The sequence below is a fragment of the Pseudorca crassidens genome, chromosome 3 (genome assembly GCF_039906515.1).
Source record: "Pseudorca crassidens isolate mPseCra1 chromosome 3, mPseCra1.hap1, whole genome shotgun sequence".
In the NCBI taxonomy this organism is placed as follows: Eukaryota; Metazoa; Chordata; class Mammalia; order Artiodactyla; family Delphinidae; genus Pseudorca; species Pseudorca crassidens.
Genome location: NC_090298.1, coordinates 126,201,934 through 126,222,768, shown reverse-complemented (window position 1 = coordinate 126,222,768; position 20,835 = coordinate 126,201,934). Strand labels below are relative to the sequence as shown.

The window sequence follows — 20,835 nt, the reverse complement described above, 5'->3', positions numbered from 1 at the left end:
AAGTTAGTAGAAGGAAAGAAATCATAAAGATCAGAGCAGAAATAAATGAAATAGAAACAAAGAAAAGAATAACAAAGATCAGTAAAACTAAAAGCTGGTTCTTTGAGAAGATAAACAAAATTGATAAACCTTTAGCCAGATTCATGAAGAAAAACAGGGAGAGGACTCAATAAAATCAGAAGTGAAAAAGGAGAAGTTACAATGGACATTGCAGAAATACCAACCATCCTAAGAGACTACTACAAGCAACCCTATGCCGATCAAATGGTCAACCTGGAAGAAATGGACAAATTCTTAGAAAGGTATAACCTTCCAAGACTGAACCTGGAAGAAACAGAAAATATGAACAGACCAATCACAAGAAATGAAATTGAAACTGATTAAAAATCTTCCAATGAACAAAAGTCCAGGACCAGATGGCTTCACAGGTGAATTCTATCAAACATTTAGAGAAGAGCTAACACCCATCGTTCTCAAACTCTTCCAAAATATAGCAGAGGGAGGAACACTCCCAAACTCATTCTACGAGGCTACCATCACCCTGATATCAAAACCAGACAAAGATACTACAAAAAAAGAAAATTACAGACCAATATTACTGATGAATATAGATGCAAAAATTCTCAAAATACTAGCAAACAGAATCCAACAACACATTAAAAGGATCATACACCCATGATCAAATGGGGTTTATCCCAGAGATGCAAGGATTCAATATATGCAAACCAATCAATGTGATACACCATATTAACAAACTGAAGAATAAAAACCATATGATCGGGCTTCCCTGGTGGCACAGTGGTTGAGAGTCTGCCTGTTGATGCAGGGGACATGGGATCGTGCCCTGGTCCGGGAAGATCCCACATGCGGCGGAGCGGTTGGGCCCGCCCGTGAACCATGGCTGCTGAGCCTGCGCGTCCGGAGCCTGTGCTCCACAACGGGAGAGGCCACAGCAGTGAGAGACCCGTGTACTGCCAAAAAAAAAAAAAAAATCAAAAGATGGGCAGAAGACCTAAAGAGACATTTCTCCAAAGAAGACATACAGATGGCTAAGAAGCACATGAAAAGCTGTTCAACATCACTAATTACTAGAGAAATGCAAATCAAAACTACAATGAGGTGTCACCACACACCAGGTACAATGGGCATCATCAGAAAATCTATAAACAACAAATGCTGGAGAGGGTGTGGAGAAAAGGGAACCCTCCTGCACTGTTGGTAGGAATGTAAATTGATACAGCCATTATGGAGAACAGTATGGAGGTTCCTCAAAAATCTAATAATAGAATTACCATATGACCCAGCAATCCCACTACTGGGCATATATCCAGAGAAAACCATAATTCAAAAAGACATATGCACTCCAATGTTCATTGCAGCACTATTTACAATAGCCAGGTCATGGAAGAAACCTAAATGCCCATCAACAGACAAATGGATAAAGAAGATGTGGTACATATATACAACGGAATATTACTCAGCCACAAAAAGGAACGAAATTGGGTCATTTGCAGAGACGTGGATGGATCTAGAGCCTGTCATACAGAGTGAAGTAAGTCAGAAAGAGAAAAACAAATATCACATATTAACACATACATGTGGAACCTATGAAAATGGTACAGATCAACTGGTTTGCAGGGCAGAAATAGAGACACAGATGTGGAGAACAAACGTATGGACACCAAGGGGTGAAAGTGTGTCCGGGGGGGATGAATTGGGAGATTGGGATTGACATGTATACACTAATATGTGTAAAATAGATAACTAATAAGAACCTGCTGTATAAAAAATAAAATTTAAAAATTTAAAAAACAAAACACAGCTCTCTGTATAGGCCTGAATGCCCTGTTCCCTTGTTGGGAGATCTACAAACAGAATTAAATGACTTTCTCACCAGCAAAAGTAGGCCTTAGAGAACTCCCAGATCAAGCGTACGCCCTGCAAACTGTGCAGGAGACAAGCCTCAACCAGAAGGTCCTGAACAAATTCTACAAAAGGTTAAGAGTGGATGTTTGGGCTGATGGGAGGCAGGAAGTGCTAAGAGGGCCGACCCAGTAGTGGTAAAATTCTGTCTAGATGCCAAGGCTCCAAATGTAAAGCAATACCCTTTATAGAGGCATGTGAGGGAAGATACAAAGTCTCTGACAACCACCTTTCTTAAGCGCCAATTAAACTGACCTTGTCAGATACAAAAAAACTGGTACTGGGAATTATTGTTTTGTATGGGATTTGCGAGTCACCAAGTTGTAGATATGTACATCTGGTAGTACCAAATCCTTACACTTTGCGTACAACTTTATTTGGAGACTTTTGCTGGTTTACAGTTCTGGACTTAAAAGCTGCCTCTTACTGCATATCCCTAAGTCCTGAGTCCCAGGAACTGTTTGCCTTTGAATGGGACAATCCGGAGATAATATATAACAACTGTATTGTTGGATGGTACTCCCACAGGATTTAAGAATGCCTCCACCATCTTCAGGGAAGTCTTATCGAAGGACTTAAGTGATCTCCCATTAAATGAGGGAGTCTTACTGTGATATACTAATTACTAATAAAAATAAGGGAGCCTCAGACCAAAATACAATCCTCACTTTAAAGTTGCTGGCAGACCGGGGATATAAAGCCTCCCAGGGAAAATTGCAAATCTCTCAACCAAGTGTAAAATACCTAGGATTTGATTTATCAGAAAGACGGAGACCTTCGGCTTGGAGGGGACCAAAGTGCAACTTATTCAGTCCTCCCGAATCCAGGTTCATCTGACCCCAGCTGCCTCCACCCTGCCGCCTAAATTGGACCCCAGCGATACCAAAGTTGTATACCCGAGGTGTGTCAGTGGGGAAGTTTGTGCCACATCTGCCCTGGCCCCCAAGATCTGCCCCTGGGTCTATCTGAAAAAAAAAGGTTGGTGAGGACATCGCCAAGGCAACTGGTGATTGGAAGGGTCTGAGGAGTACAGTGAAACACCATTCAGAACAAACAGACCCAGATGGATGTGGTACCTTCTGCCTCTGCCCTGATCATCAAAGCCCTAAGGGAACCACCAAGAGATAGAAAAAAGCAGAAAAACATTAAGCACAGTGGAAACATCACTTTTGATTGTCAACATTGCCTGATAGATGCATCATCAATCTTTAGCTAGAGAACTCTCTGGAACCACTAAAGATATCCTGGGGACTGCCCAGTCTGTGGGCTGCAATGATGATGGCTGCCACCTTCACGACATCATAGATGACATCAACAGCGATGTGGTGGAATGCCCAGCTAGTTAAGAACTGCAAGGAGAAATAATTTAATAATGGGATATTTGATAACCATTTTAAAAAAAATTTACTACTGGACCATTAGCTAGGGTGACTGTACCCACCATCAGAAGGCAATGGCGAGGATTCTCAGGAATGGCTAGGTTTTGTCCTATTTGGATCCCTAACTTTGCTCTCATGGCCAGTTCCTATGTTAGGTTCTCAAAGGAAATGACAGCCATTAAGCTGGACTGTGGAATGCCAAATGGAGTTCTATCCCATACAAATAATCAACAAAGTCTATTCTAGCAGATTTGACTGATCAGCCTTTAGAAAATCGGGATATGGAAATGTTCATGGACAGGAGCAGCTTCATGGACCAGGGACTCCGAAAGGCTGGGCATTTAATAGTAACTCATCAGGAAGTCCTAGAAGCAGAAGCCCTCCTCCAGGAATGCCTGCCCACAAGGCAGAGCTCAAAGCCCTCACGAGAGCCCTGCACCTTGGAGCAAAGAAAAAGGTAACCATTTATACCAGTTCTATGCTTTCTCTGTTATACATGAACTTGGGGCCATATGGAAAGAGAGAGGTGTACTATTTCAGGAAGGAAAGAAATTAAACATGCAGAGGAGGTACTGGCCTTATGAGATTCTGTTATAATGCCAGAAGTAGCCAAAGTATATTGCCCAGGCCACTGAAAGACATAGTTACATAGCTAAAGAAAGTAATTTGGGGCTTTCCTGGTGGCACAATGGTTAAGAGTCCACCTGCTAAGGCAGGGGACACAGGTTCGAGCCCTGGTCTGGGAAGATCCCACATGCCGCACAGCAACTAAGCCCATGCGCCACGGGCTTGTATCTGCACTCTAGAGCCCGCCAGCCACAACTACTGAAGCCCAGGCACCTAGAGCCCATGCTCTGCAATAAGAGAAGCCACTGCAATGAGAAGCCCGCGCACCACAACAAAGTAACCCCTGCTCGCCGCAGCTAGAGAAAGCCCGCACGCACCAATGAAGACCCAATGCAGCCAAAAATAAATACTTATTTTAAAAAAAAAATTTGGCTGATCAGGCCACAAAACAGGTGGCCCGAACCAAAAGCCCAGATCCCAAGGCCCTAGCACTCATTCTGAGTGTGGACCTATCCCTTTTAAGCCTTGGTATTTGGAAATGGATCTAGAGAGTGCAGACGAATGGGGATTTCATGTCGACCCTTGAGACTTAGATGGTGATCAGTACCAAACAACCAAAGAAGGCTGGATTGATAGTGAACAGAGACTAGTGCTTATACCTGAGCATTTAATGGAAAGGAAACCATTATGGGAGGGACTCAGCCTATCACTGGTTACAAAAGCCTGTTGATCCACAAATGCAAAGGACTATCTAAAAGGTAATATAAAATTGCCTGATCTGTGCCAGAAACGATCCGTAAGCTGGGCCACACCCAGCAATAAATGGGGTGCAAACCCAAGGGACAAAACCAGGAGATGACTGGTAAATACTGTTATGCCAAGAGCCATGGGACATAATATACACTTGCTGGTGTTTGTGGACACCTTCACAGGATGGGTCACAGCTTTTCCAGGCTGGATAGAGAAGGCTTCCAAGAAAACAGTGGCCTTACTAAAAGCATTTTTCCCTCATTTTGGTTGTCTTTTTCAATTCAAAGTGACAACAGAGGAGCTTTCATAGCCACGGTAACTCAAGAGTGTCTGGGCCCCTCAGAACACAATGGAAGTTACATGCTTCATGGAGACCTCAGTCTGTGGGAAATACTGAAAAGATGAATCGTACCTACAAAAAGACAATCGCCAAAATGTCAAGAAACCAACTTAACTTGGGAAAAGGTCTCACCAGTTGCCCTGCTTAGGCTAAGAGTAGCCCTAGAAGCCCGGTCCAGCTGAGCCCTATGAAATGTTATATGGGAGACCCTTCCTTAAGACTAAGTGTTATTAGTCTTGAAAGTGATCATATTGTAAAATAATTAGATACTATAAAACGTGTACAGTTTCTACGTGTTACTGTATCTGCTATACATAAAACACTTCTAGGTGATGAATGTTTCCCACAGATATTGCCCTGCTCTGCATAAGCTGGGGGATTGGGTCCTCCTCAAGACTTGGAAAAATCAACACCCTGAGGACAACTGCAACCTAAGTGCAATGGAGCCTGCAACGTTCTTCTGGTTACACATTCTTATCTTGTATTTTTAAAAAGGCCTCCCACACTCACATGATGATTGCCCAAGCCTTAAGAGTTCAAGGTGGGACTTGCAAATATTTTCAATTTCATTCCTCTTATAAAAATCCACGCTCCTAATCAGCAGAAAACAGCTAGAGCAGCCCTCCCCCTATTTCCCTCAAGGCTGAGGAATGTACCAGAAAAAAGGGGGGAATTGAAACAGCACCAAATTAAACTGGTTTGTGTCCTTAAATAGGTTGTTGATCAAACCTATTTAAGGAGCTGTTTTGCAGACAGAGATGGGAACACACGCCTACAGGGTAACCCTGAAACCAATAATAATTAGTCTGTGGAACTCAAAGAATAGAAAGGTTGCCACCAGAGTCCTTTACAAAGTGCTAAATCCTTCGGAAAATCTGGCTTCCAGCAGCACATGTAGCTTCTATGGACTGATTCAAGACTAGCCAATCACCTTCCAAGCTTGAAATTTCCCCAACCCCTTAAATTTTCCCCAATCCTGGAAAGGAGAGAGAGGTTTGAGAGCCTTGCCTCCTGTCTCCTTACCAGTTGACTGTGCAATAAAACTCTTTGTTTCTCAGAAGCCAGTGCCACAGTATTGGTTTCTATTCATGTCTGGCACTGAGCCTTTGCTCGGTTACACCTAGGAGTGGAATTGCTGGGTCACATGGTAATTCTGTGTAACTTTTTGAAGAACTATCAAATTCATTACCACAGCAGCTGCTCCACTTTAAACTCTCACGAGTTGTACAAGGGTTGCAGTTTTTCCACATCCTTTCCAACGCTTGTTATTTTCTGACTTTTTAAAAAAAATTATGGCCAACCTTGTAGGTGTGAGGTAGTTCACACTGTAGTTTTGATTTGCATTTGCCTAATGACTAATGATATTGAGCATCTTTTCATGTTCTTGTTGGTCATTTGTATATCTCTTTAGAGAAATATCTATTCAACTTTTTTGCTCACTTTTAAATTGAATTGTTGCCTTTGTTGAATTATAGGAGATAACTCTAGAACATATGGGTATATTCTAGATACTTAACACTTGTCTATATGGTTTGCAAATACTTTTTGCCATGTTGTCTTTTTATTCTCTTGTTGGTATTCTTTGCACCAAAATGTTTAATTTTGATGAAGTACAATTTATTTTTTTCTTTGGTGGTTTGTGCTTTTGGTGACATAGCTATGAAACCATTTTCAAGTCCAGGTCATGAATATCTACCCCCATGCATTCTTCTAAGAGTTTTATACTTTTAGTCTTTGTATTTAGGTCTTTGATCCATTTTGAGTTAATTTTTGTATATGGTATGAAATAAGGGTTCGACTTCATTCTTTTGTATGTGGATATGCAATTCTCTTCACACCATTTGCTGAAAAGACCGTTTTCTTCCTGTTGAAAGGTCTTGGCACCCTTGTTGAAAATCAATTGACCATTGATGTGAAGGTTTATTTCTGAACTATCAAGTTTATTCTAAGAATAAATCTCTGTATCTGTTCTTAGTCCAATAACACACTGTTTTCATTTCTTTAGCCTTGTAGTAAGTTGTGAAATTCAGAAGTGGGACTCCAACTTGGTTTTTTTCCAAGATTGATTTGGCTATTTGGAATCTTTTGAAATTCCATGTGAATTTGAGAATCAGCTTTTCCATTTCTGCAGTTAAGTCCATTGGGATTTTGAAAGGGACAGTATTGAATCTATTGATCATTTTGGGGAGTATTGTCATCTTAACAACATTAAATCTTCCAATCTATGAATAAAAGTCTTTCCATTTATTTAGTCTTCTTTCAGCAGTGTGTTGTGGTTTTCAGTATTTGCATCTTGCATCTCTTTGGTTACACTGGTTCCCAAGTATTTTACTCATTTTGATGCTATTTATTTAAAAAAAAATCAGTTTTTAAATTTCTTTTTTGGGTTGTTCACTGCTGGCATAGAGAAATACATGTGAGTTCTGTGTGTTGATCTTGTATCCCGTAACTTTGCTGAATACATTTCTTAGCTCTAATAGATTTTTGAGGGGTTTTGTAGATTCTTTAGGATTTTTCTGAATATAGGATTCTGTCATCTGTGAATAGAGATAGTTTTACTTCTTGCTTTTAATTTGGATGCCTTTTATTTCTTTTTCTTCATGATTGCTCTGACTAGAACCTCCAGTACAATGTTGAATAGAAGTGGTGAGAGCCGCTGTCCTTGCCTTGTTCCTGATCTAAAGTTGGGGAGGGGGGCAGGGTGGGCCGGGAGCTTTCAGTCTTTTATCATTGAGTTAGCTGTGAATTTTTTATATATGCCCTTAATCATGTTGAGGATGTTTGTTTTAATTTCTACTCTTTTGGGTGTTTTATCATGAAAGCATGTGAGATTTTGTCAAAGACTTTATGCATCAATTGAGTTAATCACGTGAGATTCTATTCTTGTTCTGTTGATGTGGTGTATTAGATTGATTTTCATGTGTTGAACATCTTTGCATTTCTGGGATAAATACCACTTGGTCATGGTGTATGATCATGTTAATATGCTGTAAGGTTTGGTTTGCTAGTATTTTGCTGAGTACGTTTGCATCTATGTTCTTAAGGGATACTGGTCTCTAGTTTTCTTGTGATGTCCTTTTCTGTTGTTGGTATCAAGGTAATGCTGGCCTCATAGAATGAATTGAGAGGTGTTCCCTCATCTTCTCTTTTCTGAATGAGTTTGAGCAGGATTGGGGTTAATTCCTTAAATGTTTGGTACAACTCACCAGCGAAACTATCTGGTCCTGGGCTTTTCTTTCTTGGGAGGTTTCTGATGATTGATTCCATCTCTTTGCAAGTTAAAGGTCTGGTCAGAGTTTCAATTTCATCCTGACTCAGTTTTGGTTGGTATTCATGATTACTAAAGGTTCAAAACACTTTGCTAAAACACAAATGTATTTACAATGTTTATATATCTAAGTAGATGGAAAGAATGATCATCTTCCTGGATCAGTGTTATATGGGTTTTTTCTCTTTTTTTTGTTTTTTAGTTTCAAGAAGTAACTTTATAACCATGTGAATCGAAATAAGAAGGAAAATACTAAGAGAATCAACTAAAAGGGGTAAACACAATTGCCTCCAGGAAAGGAGGGGGCAGAGAATCTAATCTTGTTAAGAAAAACAGGGCTTCCCTGGTGGCGCAGTGGTTGAGAGTCCGCCTGCCGATGCAGGGGACGCGGGTTCGTGCCCCGGTCCGGGAAGATCCCACATGCTGTGGAGCGGCTGGGCCCGTGAGCCATGGCCGCTGAGCCTGCGCGTCTGGAGCCTGTGCTCCGCAACGGGAGAGGCCACAACAGTGAGAGGCCCGCGTACCACAAAAAAAGAAAAGAAAAGAAAAGAAAAGAAATACAGCAGCACAATTAGGCTCTTTGTAAAAAATAAACTTAATTAATCCACAAAAAGAAAGTTCTTCAGCCAGGCTGCCTGGATTCAAATTCCACCTCTACCATTTGGTATATGACCTTGGGCAAGTTTACAGTGTTTGATCTCCATGAACCTCAGTTTCCCATCTGTGAAATGGGAATGATAACAGTACCTACTCTATAAAATTTTTGTGGGAACCAAAGGAGACAGTGGAACGTAAAGGGCTTGGCTAGTGAGTATCCTGTGAATGGAAGCTTCTTGATGCTGTTTATTATCAGGCTTGTCCAGACCAACCTAACTTCTCTTTCAGCTGAGCAAGAGCCACCTGGTCACTCTGGGGACCCCCATTTGTGCCGTTGACTGCCTGTCTGACACTGGGCATGTTTCTTCTCCCAGAGCCCCTCAGAGGTGGCTTCAGAAGGGCCTCAAACTTAGCCAGTCCTGCCCCAGACTCTAACCCCTCCCCCTGGGAGTCATGGCTCTGTTTTTTAGTTTTTTCTTTTAAACAAAGATTTCCAAACTCTGTGGTTGCCTTGCCTAGCTAAAAGGGGAAGAAGGGGGATCAGCCCAAGAAGAAGGAGGAAGAGGAAAACAAGACAGACAGCCAGTGCAGTGGAGAGGAGCTCGTGTCCAGTCGTCCTGGTCCCTGCAGAGCCAGTGTCTAGGAATCTAGCTCCCTGCCCACCCCCAAGCCCTGCGTCGGCCTGCCGCCTTCCCCCTGAGGCCATGGGCCCAGGTACTCTGCTGATCCTGTTGGTGGCCACAGCTTGGCACGGTAAGAGCACACCTGGAGCCTTGGGGGATTGTGGGGGGTGAAGGGGATGTGACAGAGAGGGCTCCTGTGGAAGGACTCTCTAAACCCCTGCCCCTCACTGGGTGTCCCCACTTCGTGCTTCCATCTCCCAAGCCCTGGGCCGTAGGTATGTGGGTGTCTGCTTTGGAGAGGCAGTGGGGGGAAAAGAGGGTATGGATGGGGTGGAACTAGCCTGGCCAAGGCTGTGGATCCATCCCAGCTCAGATGTTGACTGTCCGTGTGTCCTGAACACGTCCCTGATGCTCTCAGGGCTCTTCAGTGTCCACTAAATAGTCAATAGCAAGTTGTTGGGGGCGGTGATGGACTAGACTAAATGGTTTTCAAACTTCACCGTGCATCCAAATTCCCCAGGGATCTTGTTACGGTGCAGATTCTGACTCAGTAGGTCTCAGATGTGACTTGAGATTCTGCACCACTAACAAGCTCCTAGGAGATGCCAATGCCCCTGGTCCAGACCTACACTGGGTAGGGAGGCCCCAGAGAACCCCTGATGGCTCTGCTGGTTCTGCCAGCCTGTGAATCACTAGGCAGACTAGGCAGGATCTGACTGGGAGAGGCCTGAGAGGCAATGATCCTTCCTTGGGCGGCTTGGGCAAGGGGTTAGAAGGAGACATAAGAGGCTAGCATCCGGGCTTCCCTGGTGGCGCAGTGGTTGAGAGTCTGCCTGCCGATGCAGGGGGTACGGGTTTGTGCCCCAGTCTGGGAGGATCCCACATGCCGCAGAGCGGCTGGGCCCGTGAGCCATGGCCGCTGAGCCTGCGCGTCCAGAGCCTGTGCTCCACAACGGGAGAGGCCACAGCAGTGAGAGGCCCGCGTACCGCGAAAAGAAAAAAAGAAAAGAGTCTAGCCTTTCTGGCCCAGGGCTCAGAAGAGGTAAATTTGGGAGGAGAGAGTACAGGGCAAGAGGCTTTTCCGGGGGAAGGACAGCAAGGGTCTCCTGGGCTAGAGCTCTCCCAAACACAGGCTGCTGGGGCTCAGGATGGAGAGCTGTGGGACAGACCCCAACCTAACTCCATCCCTCTGGCAGCAGCAGTGATGCAGGATCTCCATCTAGGAGGGTGCCTCACTGGAGGTGAGGGGCTGGGTGCTTGGCTTGTATCTACAGCTGGCCCAACAAACACATTAAATTTTATTGCTTATTTGGAGGGAGCTCAGGGAAGGATGGGGGCTGTGGGTGGGGTGGGAAGGCAGCCCTCAGCTCTGGCCTCCCCACCATCCTGGGGCTGCAGGACCCTAGGGAGTAGGTGCGTCTGGTCCCTGATGAGGAGATGGCCCACTGAAGGTCTTTTTCTGGCCCAGTCCGTCCCACTGGGCTTGCATGTCCGTTCTCTTTTGTTGAGATGTAATTTACACATAGTAGAAAGCACAAATTCTTAAGTGTACATTCGATGAGATGTGACAAGTGTACACACTTGTGTCCCCACCAACTCAGTTAAGATAGAGACTATTCCCCTCACCCTAAAAAGCTCCGCGGGTTTTATTTCACTGCTTTGTCCTGTCCTCCTGCCCAGAACCTGCCTGTGGGGGACTGTTGGAAGGTGGAGGGGCTATCCAGCATCTAGCCTCAAAGGAAAGAAGAGATGGGGACAGCAGGGTGGAAACCTAAGCTTTCAGCCCAGTAGACCGGTGGTGAGTGGCGGGGGGCAGGGGGCTGCTGTGAGAAAGTTGGGGGACAGGATCAGAGCGCGCTAGCGACCGGGAGAGGTGCGCCAAGAGCCTGGGCTGAGGAGGGAGCTCTGCCCCAGGCCTTGGTCTGTGCTGCGTGTGTGTGTTTTGGGGGAGAGGAGCGGAAGTTGGGGCACATCCTGGGAGCTGATGATGGAGAGGGGTCTCCCAGACAAGTGGGAGGGGGTGGGGAGGTTTGGGGAGATGAGACGGTGGGGTGAAGGGGCAGAAGCGGTCCAGCCCCAGCCCAGGGAGGACGGCCCTACCAGGAGCAGGCTTTTTCTTCCTGTCAGCCAAGCCAGCAGTGGGGAGCTGGGGCGGAAGTTGAGGGTGTCAGCCCTGTCCTGCGTGAATATTTGAGATGACAGGACGAAACAAGAGAGATGCCTCTCTGACTACATTTCCAGGAGGCCGAGGCCAGAGCTAGAGGACAGAGCAGGGGAGGGGAAGGGAGTAGGCACCTGTGAGACCAGGCGGGGGCAGAAGCGGAATACAGAATCACAGAATCTGAGACCAGGGGAGGTTACAGGCATAGGCTGTGATCTTTAAAAGTTAAAGACTTCAGCTATCAGAGTGTCAGGACCAGAGGGAAGGCTAGAAGTGTAGCAGTTGAAGCCAGTAACCCAGGGCAGGAGAGTTGATGAGCCAGAGGCAGCATATCACCTCACTGAATCCTCCTAAGACCTCTCAGCGGTGGGAATTGGGATTCTTCTCATTGGATGGAAGAGTAGCCTGAGGGTCAGAGGTTAAGCAACCTACGCAGTTAGCAGGGGAAAACCAAGTTTTAGACCCAGGTTGGTGTGACCCCACGATCCAAGCTCTTTCCTACGATACAACCCTGCCTGGGGCCCTGCACGGCTGCAGCAGTAATAGGCCAGCACCCACTCGGTTGGGACTTGCCAACAGCCTGCCAGAAATGATGTTTGTCCCCATCCCTGGTGTTCAGCAGCACAGGAGTGCTGGCTACAACCCTCAGGTGTTGGCTTTGGTAGTATTCACTCAATCCTTTATGCCGATCAGAAGCTCGGGCAGAGGGGCTGCGCACCTCTGATGGGTACAAAATGAAAACATAAGCCATCCTGATATCATTTGACAGAGAGGATCTTTCCAGTTCTGGCGTCTATGGTGAGGGCGGGGTGGTGGGGCAGTGGATGGAAAGACCTATTTAAGGAACTTTCGTGCAGGACGACGTAGAGTCCCTGAATTTAACTGGTGCCCTCAGGGCTAGCGTGTCCGTGGCCCCATCGCTGGGACAGAAGGTTTAGACTCACCAGGGGTACCTAGTGGGTCAGTGGCAGAGCCAGGACCCACAGCCTGAGATATGCCAATGCCCAGCAGGTGGTACCCCCTGTCCTGGGGGCGAGGGGTTCTCTCCCCGTGGCCGGGAAGCAGAAGTGAGAGCATCTCTGGGAGAAGGGCTGCAGGCTGAGCGGAAACCGGGTCTGGGCCGGGCGCCAGCAATGTGCTTCCGCCTGCACAGGCTGGAGGGCGCCTGGCAGCCCCTCCAAGGCCTTGAATCAGCTCTCACTTCCCTCCACTGCCCCTATTTTAGGCCCTGGAAAAATGCTGACGCTGCAGAGGCGATGGGCCTTCTTCCCGGAGGGCCTGAGATGAGTTTCAAGTTCTCTTTTCTCCTTCAAGAAAATTTTCCTTAAAAGAGATTGTCTCCCTAGTAAACGCAGCACTGCTGGGATGTCAGGGTGGGTTGCTGGGGGTGGACTAGGTAATAAACATAAGGGCTAACCTTACTGAGTATTTATATTTGGTGACAGGTGATGTTCTAAAGGCTTTCCATGCGTTTAAATCTCCTGGTATCTATCCCAATAAATGGGTACAATTATGGTCCCCATTTTATAAGTGAGGAAACTGAGACACAGAGCCTCTGAACCATCTTACTGTGTTCTAGACCAGACGTCCAATGATGGGAGTGGGCACGACAGAAGACTTCTGAACCTGTCTAACTCTGCTGGGCTAAGATCCTACACTGCTTTTCTTCTTCCCCGTGTAAATTAACTCAGAGGACTCTGCCATGAACATTCCATTCATTTGTTTCTTCCTTTGCTTGTCTGAAGCCCCTTCTTTGAGCTGGGTGCTGGGCTTAGCAGCAGGGATGCAGCCCACTTTGTACATGGGGCTGAAGGAGTCCACTCCTGGGGAGAATGATGCAGTCATTGCCAGTGAGACTGAGGCCAGAAGCTGGGGGAGCCCCCATGGGACAGCGGCTGGGTTGGAGGCCGAGAAATCTCCCAATACCCTTCCATCAGAGACATCAGTCATCACAGCAGCTTTGGGCTGGGGGCCTGAGCAAGTGACCAGAGAGGGGCAGGAACTTGTTCAAGGTGATCCTGCAAGTCACAGCTGAACCCCAGAACCAGCATCACCCCTGCCAGGGCAGCACCCATCTCAGAGGCAGGGTGTGGCCAAGGCGGTGTCACCTCAGGCCTCAATTCTGTTTGCCACCCCCCCCCCCCCGTCACCAGGTCAGGGGGTCCCGGTGATAGAGCCCAGTGGTCCTGAGCTGGTCGTGGAGCCAGGCACAGCCGTGACCTTGAGATGTGTGAGCAACGGCAGCGTGGAATGGGACGGCCCCATTTCCACCTACTGGACTCTGGACGCTGACGCCCCCAGCAGCATCCTCACCACGAACAATGCCACCTTCCTAAACACGGGAACCTACCGCTGCACTGAGCGTGGAGACCCCCTGGGGGGCAGCGCCACCATCCATCTCTATGTCAAAGGTGAGGACTGTGAGCCCGCTCCCAAGAGGACTAGCCAAGCAGGTCCCACCACGAATGCACAGGAGGGCTGGGACCTAATGTTAACAATCACAATAAGCCAGCTGCACATTTGCTGAGTACCTGCCACGAACGAGGACCTGTGGCAGTGCTTCTAATTTAACGTTGTCCTCACAACAACGCTGTGAGGTGGTTCTGTGATTCTGCCCATTTTCCAAAGGCTCAGAGAGGTTGAGTCATTTGCCTAAGGTCACACAGCATTAAATAGTGGGACTGGACCTGGCTTCAGAGCCCCAAGCATCAGCTGAGCTTCCCTGGTATAGTGTGACCTCAGGCAAATGATCAGCATCTCTGAGCTTCCCTGTCACCAATGTCCAGGGAACTCTTGGCCTGGTGGAGGGAAGGCAGTTGTAACCCTGTATCCCCACGTCCCCCAGACCCTGTTCGGCCCTGGAGGGTCCTGGTCGAGGAAGTGACGGTGATGGAGGGTCAGGACGCGCTGCTGCCCTGCCTGCTCACGGACCCAGCGCTGGGGGCAGGCGTCTCGCTGGTGCGGGTGCGTGGCCGACCTGTCTTGCGCCAAACCAACTACTCCTTCTTGCCCTCGCACGGCTTCATCATCCACAAGGCCAAGTTCATCGAAAGCCAGGACTATGAGTGCAGTGCTCGGGTGGACGGCAGGATGGTGAAGTCCCTCAGCATCCGGCTTAAAGTTCAGAAAGGTGTGTGGGCCGGGAGGGACAGAGAGCTGGCGCCTGGCCTGAGGGGAAGTAATGGGGGAGGGGGGGCAGGGGGGGCTTTGTTTCATCTCTTCCTCCCAATCGCGACAGTGATCTATGGGGCATCTACTGGGGCAAGACGGTAAGGTGTCGGGCACAGAAAGGCAGGGCATACATAAGCCAATAACTCACTGGGCAAGGTGGTCTCAGATCGTGAGACAAGCTGTGAAAATCATTGAGCAGGGAGATGGAATAGAGTGTGTGGGAGTGGGGGGGTGGCTCATGGGGAGAGTGACATTTTATTTGAGCTGAAATGTGAATTACGAGAAGGTGGAAACAGCAGAGGAAACAGCAGGTACATAGTCATGAGCTGGGAACAGGCTTCGAATGTTCCAGGAACGGAAGGAGGGCCCGAAGCTCTCCCACACTCTCAGACATGGATTTCCCACTCAGTGCCGGTCTGGTGCTGGGTGCTGGGCACAGGAAAGGGGGTAGTGAGCCAGGCGATGGGACATCGTGGTGGCGGGTGCGTGGGACACCTCTCTCTGGGGGGCAAAAATGCTGGTGAAGTCTCACTCCTATTGCCCCTTGTCTCTGCTGGGCTGGTGGACGGGATTCTGGTTTCCGGAAGGATTGGTATGTGTCAGCAGGACCCCAGGCTCGTAACCTGGGCTTGAGACAGGAATCAGGTGCCTGTAATGAGGCCAGGGTCAGAGCGGCATGGCTGACCCAAGGCCCTGTGCTCTGAGGCCACGTAACTGTCCAGGAAGTCAAAGGACCCCACCCTGTGGGCAGAGGGAGCCATGAAGGCCCTTTCCCTGCACTTTGCAGAGAGAGCGCTGGGCTCTAGTTCGGCCATGACCCTCTCAGTGACCACGGGTGAGTCCCTTAGTGTCTGGACCTTGAGGAACTGAATTAGGTTATGTTTCAACAATAGCAACAGCTAGAAATATTCATTCAATTCCTACTATGTTTTAGGCACTGGGCTAGCTGTGAGGGATAGCATCTTCATGGATCTGACATTTACTGGGGAGTCAGACGGGAGAGAAAGTCAGTAAATACCAATTGTGATGATGAAGAAATCAAGCTGAAGAAATATGGGGCGGGGGGGTGGCGGATGAGGCTAATTCAGCGAAACTGTGACAGGAGACCTCTCCGAGGAATGTCTGAGCTAAAGATCTGAAGGATGAGAAGAGGCAGGCAGTCAACGCGTGGGAGAAGGCATTCCTGGAAGGAAGGGCAAGTGCAGAGTCGCTGGGTGGGAAAGGCTGTGCGGTGGGAAAGGCAGCTGGGGGAGTGGAGGGTGGCAGGTGTCCACGGGTCAGGAGCGGGGCCTGGGGAGGCGGGAGGGACTTCGGGTTTTATTCTGACAGTGATGATGAGAAGCCACTGAATACTGTCACGAGAGAGAGGCATGATCCTATTTTCATTGCAAAGACCTCCCTTTGGCCGCTGCGAGGAAGGAGGGAGGCCTCCCAGGTGCCTGAAGGGGTCCAGAGCAGAGAAGGAGGGTGAGACTGGGGAGAGGCACTGGTGATGGAGCAAAGGGGACTTTTCAAGGTCTATTTAGGAGACAGGACTTGTCGTGGGGAAAACTGAGGCGTCGGGGCTGCCTCCCAGGATTTGGAATGGGAGCCTGGCCCATGGCAGGAAGCAGAGTGACAGCTCTGGCCTGGATGTTCATGGGTCCCTTGCCCTGACCTCAGTCATCCCAGGACCCCCGACCTTGACCCTGAAGCCTACAGAGCTGGTGCGGATTCGAGGAGAGGCTGCCCAGATCGTATGCTCAGCCAGTGACGTTGATGTCAACTTTGATGTCTTCCTCCAACACGGAGACACCAAGGTCAGTCCCTGGGGAGTCTGTCCATCCTTCTGACATGCCAGGCCCTGCAGGATGCAGCCCCCAGCCCCACCTCAAGCTGGCTCTCTGGGCTGAGGGCATGGCCCGGACCCAGAGAGGGGAGTGGACTCACCCAAGATCTCACTGCCAGTCAGTAGCTGATCCAGAAGCAGGACTCAGGCTCGTGCCGCTAAATCTTGTGGGGGTTGGTGGGAGGAGGCAGTACTCCACTCCCTTGACCCATGACCTTTGCCCCAGCCTGTAGGCAAGAGCCACATGTCAGCTCACTTCTGACTTAGCAAGGGGTTCCTAGGCCACCTCTGAAGCCCAGGAATGTAAGGGTCCTTTCAGAAAAACTCTGGAGAGAGGACAGAAGAGGGGCTCTTCTCAGGAGGAAATGGCGGCTGCTTCTAAGAACATCCTCCCTCCTTGTGCCTACCGTGTGCCAGGCTAGTCCTGTGCCATTTGCCTGCTCCTTCTCACTTACTCTACAACCCTAAGAGCATGGGGCCAGTGTCAGTCCCATTTTGCAGATGAAGAAACTGAGGCTCAGAGTTCAGTCCCTGCCCAAGGAGAGGCAGATAGTAATTCTTAAAGGCTGAGAATTAGAAACCAAATCTTTCTAATTCCTAAACAACCTCAGTATACCATTTCCATTCCTTCTGGCTGCAGCTCACAATCTCTCAACAATCCGACTTCCATGACAACCGTTATCAAAAAGTCCTGACGCTCAACCTCGATCACGTAAGCTTCCAAGATGCTGGCAACTACACCTGCACGGCCACCAATGCCCGGGGCATCCACTCCACCTCCATGGTCTTCTGGGTGGTAGGTAAGCATCAGGGTGGTGGGGAAGGGTCATCAGGGATCCTGGGGTGAGGGGGTGTATAAGGGGATTGAGAGAGAGGGAGCTGATGGCAGGGAAGGAGGAGACATTGTTAGAACAGCTCACTAGAATCCCTTTTCTGGGCCTGGGTAAGGAGCCACGACACTGACAGCCCTCCCAGGTCCCCCGCCCCCCACCCCAGAATCCCTCCCTCCCGCCTTGGAGGTCCTACAGTGCATGGCTGCATCTCATTCCAGCATCATTAGTTCTTTTTGGGGATTGGTGTCCAGTAGCTCCCTCCTGGGCTTCACTGTTCACTCATTCATTCCTTCCTTCATGCCTGGGAAACTCACATCACAGGGACACGTGAACAGACAATGATCACCCAGTGCGGTCATGGGGGAAGTGTGGGGTGTCCTGGGAACACCAAGCGAGACTCCCAACCAAGGCTTGGAAAAAGTGGCCTCTAAGCTGGGACCAGAAGAATGGAGGTGGGTTAGCCAGGCAGAGGGGTGGAAAAGGAAGGGGAACAGCACTGCTGGCAGAGGGAACAGCATATGCAAAGGCTCAAAGGCAAAGAGAGCAAGAACATGTGAGACATCCAGAGAAGCTGACAACAGCAGGGACATGAAGGGGAGGCAGGGATGGTCACAGGAAAGCAGTGCTGAAGGTAGTGTCTGAGGGCAAATTGGGTGGGGAGTTTGCATCATATCCGGTGGAGGTCGTTAAATGTTTTAAGAGGAGAGTGATGAGATCAGATTGCACAGAGGGTCCACTGTGTGGTGGTCAGGAACCCTCACTCCTGGGGCACATTCCAACCCGGCTCCACCAATGACTTAGGCAGGTTCCTTACTCTGTTTCCCCATCTGCAAAATGGGGATGCTAACAGTAACTATCTCATAGGATTGCTGTGAGAATTAAATGAATATATGAATATATATATATTTGAAGTACGTAGAATAGGACCTGGCATACAGTAAATGCTAAGTGTGCATGAGGAGATGTTATCTGAGGAGGCTCAGCCCGACGCCATGTGGATTGGATGGGAGACTAGAGGCTGGAGACCCATGAGGGCGGTTAATGCAGTGGTCCAGGCTAGAGATTGCGAAGGGTGCTGGACCACGGCAGCGGCCCAGGAGAGTCTGTCATCCAGAACGATTTCGGAGGGATAATGGACTTGGTGACTGCTGGGATGAAGAGGTGAAGGATAAAGGAGCCAAGATGACTCCCGGGTCTTTGGACAGAGTGATTGGGTGAGAGGCAGCAGCGGCCACTGGGCTGAGAATCCAGAGCTAAGGGGAGTTTCTTCAAGGTGGGGACAGGCTCTGAGTCACTTCAGTCTGGCCACACCTCATGTGTTAAAAGTTATGGGAGCCCGAGGGGAGGCGGGGAGGGGGGAGCATGAGAATCGCTACCCTCACAGCACAAACAACGCATTAGGCTTACGGAAGCACCTAAGCTCTGCTGTGGGCCCATCCTACGCCGGGAGATTTGAGGGCTAAGGCAGGAGAGGAGAACATTGAACCGTCTCCCAGTTTTGGATTCTAATCCTAACTGTTTTCTAGTGCAGACATACAGTAGTCACTCAGTAGATGTTTGTTTTCCTTCACACATCTGGCCGGATACTTCTCAATGCTGAGAATACAGCTACAAATGAAAGAGAGAGAAAAACCCCTGCCCACTTGGAGTTTGTACTCTTGTTGGGAGAAGACAGCAATAAGCAAAATAAATTATAAAAAAGCAAATCAGTTTGATAGGGTTTTCAGTTTAAAATAGGGTGATCATCAAGGAAGATCTTACTGGGAAGCTGACATTTGAGCAAAGACTTGAGGTGGGTGAAGGACCAAGCCATGTAGAATCTTGGAGAAGAGAGCTTCAGGCAGAGGGCGAGCAATGTTGTTAAGGCAGGTCCATGCTCACCACATGCAAGGAGCAGGTCAGCCAGTGTGGCTGGGCTGGAGCTCAAGAGGAAGAGCGGTAGAAGCTGAGGTCAGAGGTGAAGGGGAAGGTCCCCGTAGGCCAACGTGAGGACTTGGGCTTTTCCTCTTGAGAGAGATGGGGTGCCATTGGAGGGTCTGAACAAAGGAGTGACATCATCTGACTTGGAGGTAACAAGATGTAACATGGCTTTCTGGTGCTCTGTTGAGGACTGTCTATAGGGAGATGAGGGTAGAAGCAGGGAGAGAGGGGGCTACTGCTAGTCTGAGCTAGAGGTGATGGTGGCTTGATTAGGGTGGTAATGGTGGAGGTGGTGGGAAGTGGCTGGAGTTTGGATGGATGGATGGATGGATGGATGGATGGATGGATGGATGGATGGCTAAGGGGAGAAGAGAGAAGAAAACAGCCTTGCCCTAAAAGCTCACAAACTCAGAGAGAGAAGACAGCTACCTCAAGGAGGAACCAGATACATGAAGTAGTGTAGATGTGGTGCCTAATGAATGTGTCATCTCAAAGGGCAGCAGAGGGTACCATGCTAAGTGAAACAAGTCAGAGAAAGACAAATATTGTATGACATCACTTATATGTGGAATCTAAAAAAGTACCACAAACTAGTGAATATAACAAAAAAAAGCAGTCTCACAGATATAGAGAACAAACTAGTGGTTACCAGTGGGGAGAGGGAAGATGGGAGAGGCAGTATAGGGGTAGAGGATTAAGAGGCACAAACTACTATGTATAAAATAAATAAGCTACAAGCATATGTTGTACAACACAAGGAATATGGCTACTAACTTATAATAGCTGTAAATGGAGTAAAACCTTTAAAAATTGTGAAGCACTCTGTTGTAGACCTGAAACTTATCAAATATTGTACATCAACTATACCTCAATTAAAAAAAAAAAAGCAACAGGAATCCAGAGGAAGGAGAGCTCCCTTTAGCCTGGAGTGGATGGGTGGAGTCTCCCTTATGGGTACAAGTCTTGGAGAATGAGAAGGATCTAAATAGAAGAGAGGAAGAATATGGGGTTCCTGGTGCAGGAAATGACTTGAGCACAACATCCAAGGTTGGAATGACTGTGGTGTGTTCAGGGGACATGAGAACATCGAGATGGGTGGAGAAGTGTGTGTGTGTGTGTGTGTGTGTGTGTGTGTGTGTGTGTGTGTGTGTGTGTGTGTGTGTGTGTGTGTGAAGTGTGGACGTGGCTAGATGGGCATAGGGAGACTTGAATGAGAAGAGCCTTGAATGCCAAGCTGAATAGTGGAGGTGATGGGGAATCACAGGGAGCTTTTTGAGCAGGAACAACACAGGGTAGAAGAGTGAATTTTAGATTTCATAGAATTGAGTAAGAAGAGGAGCCCTGAGAGATCATCTGGTCTTTTTCCAAAGCCTTGGGATTTTAAGAGGGTATTAGAGTAGCTTCCATGAGAGGCAAAGAGAGGCTGAATGGGTGGGGGTTTTTGCACCTCTCCTTTGCCTACAATTCAATCAGAG

The 20,835-nt window shown here is 48.2% G+C and overlaps 1 protein-coding gene and 1 pseudogene across 1 annotated transcript in view; both read left to right on the top strand.

Moving 5' to 3' along the window:
• Nucleotides 1-201: 201 nt before the first annotated feature.
• Nucleotides 202-8,648, top strand: LOC137221022 (large ribosomal subunit protein uL11 pseudogene; annotated as a pseudogene).
• Nucleotides 8,649-9,444: 796 nt separating this feature from the next.
• CSF1R (colony stimulating factor 1 receptor) overlaps nucleotides 9,445-20,835 on the top strand; it is a 30,320-nt gene continuing 18,929 nt past the window's right edge. The window contains exons 1-5 of the mRNA XM_067732249.1: nucleotides 9,445-9,577; nucleotides 13,762-14,019; nucleotides 14,454-14,738; nucleotides 16,442-16,578; nucleotides 17,248-17,407. Coding sequence (XP_067588350.1) covers nucleotides 9,529-9,577; nucleotides 13,762-14,019; nucleotides 14,454-14,738; nucleotides 16,442-16,578; nucleotides 17,248-17,407 — 889 coding nt within the window. The 5' untranslated portion in view covers nucleotides 9,445-9,528. The remainder of the gene's footprint in view (nucleotides 9,578-13,761; nucleotides 14,020-14,453; nucleotides 14,739-16,441; nucleotides 16,579-17,247; nucleotides 17,408-20,835) is intronic.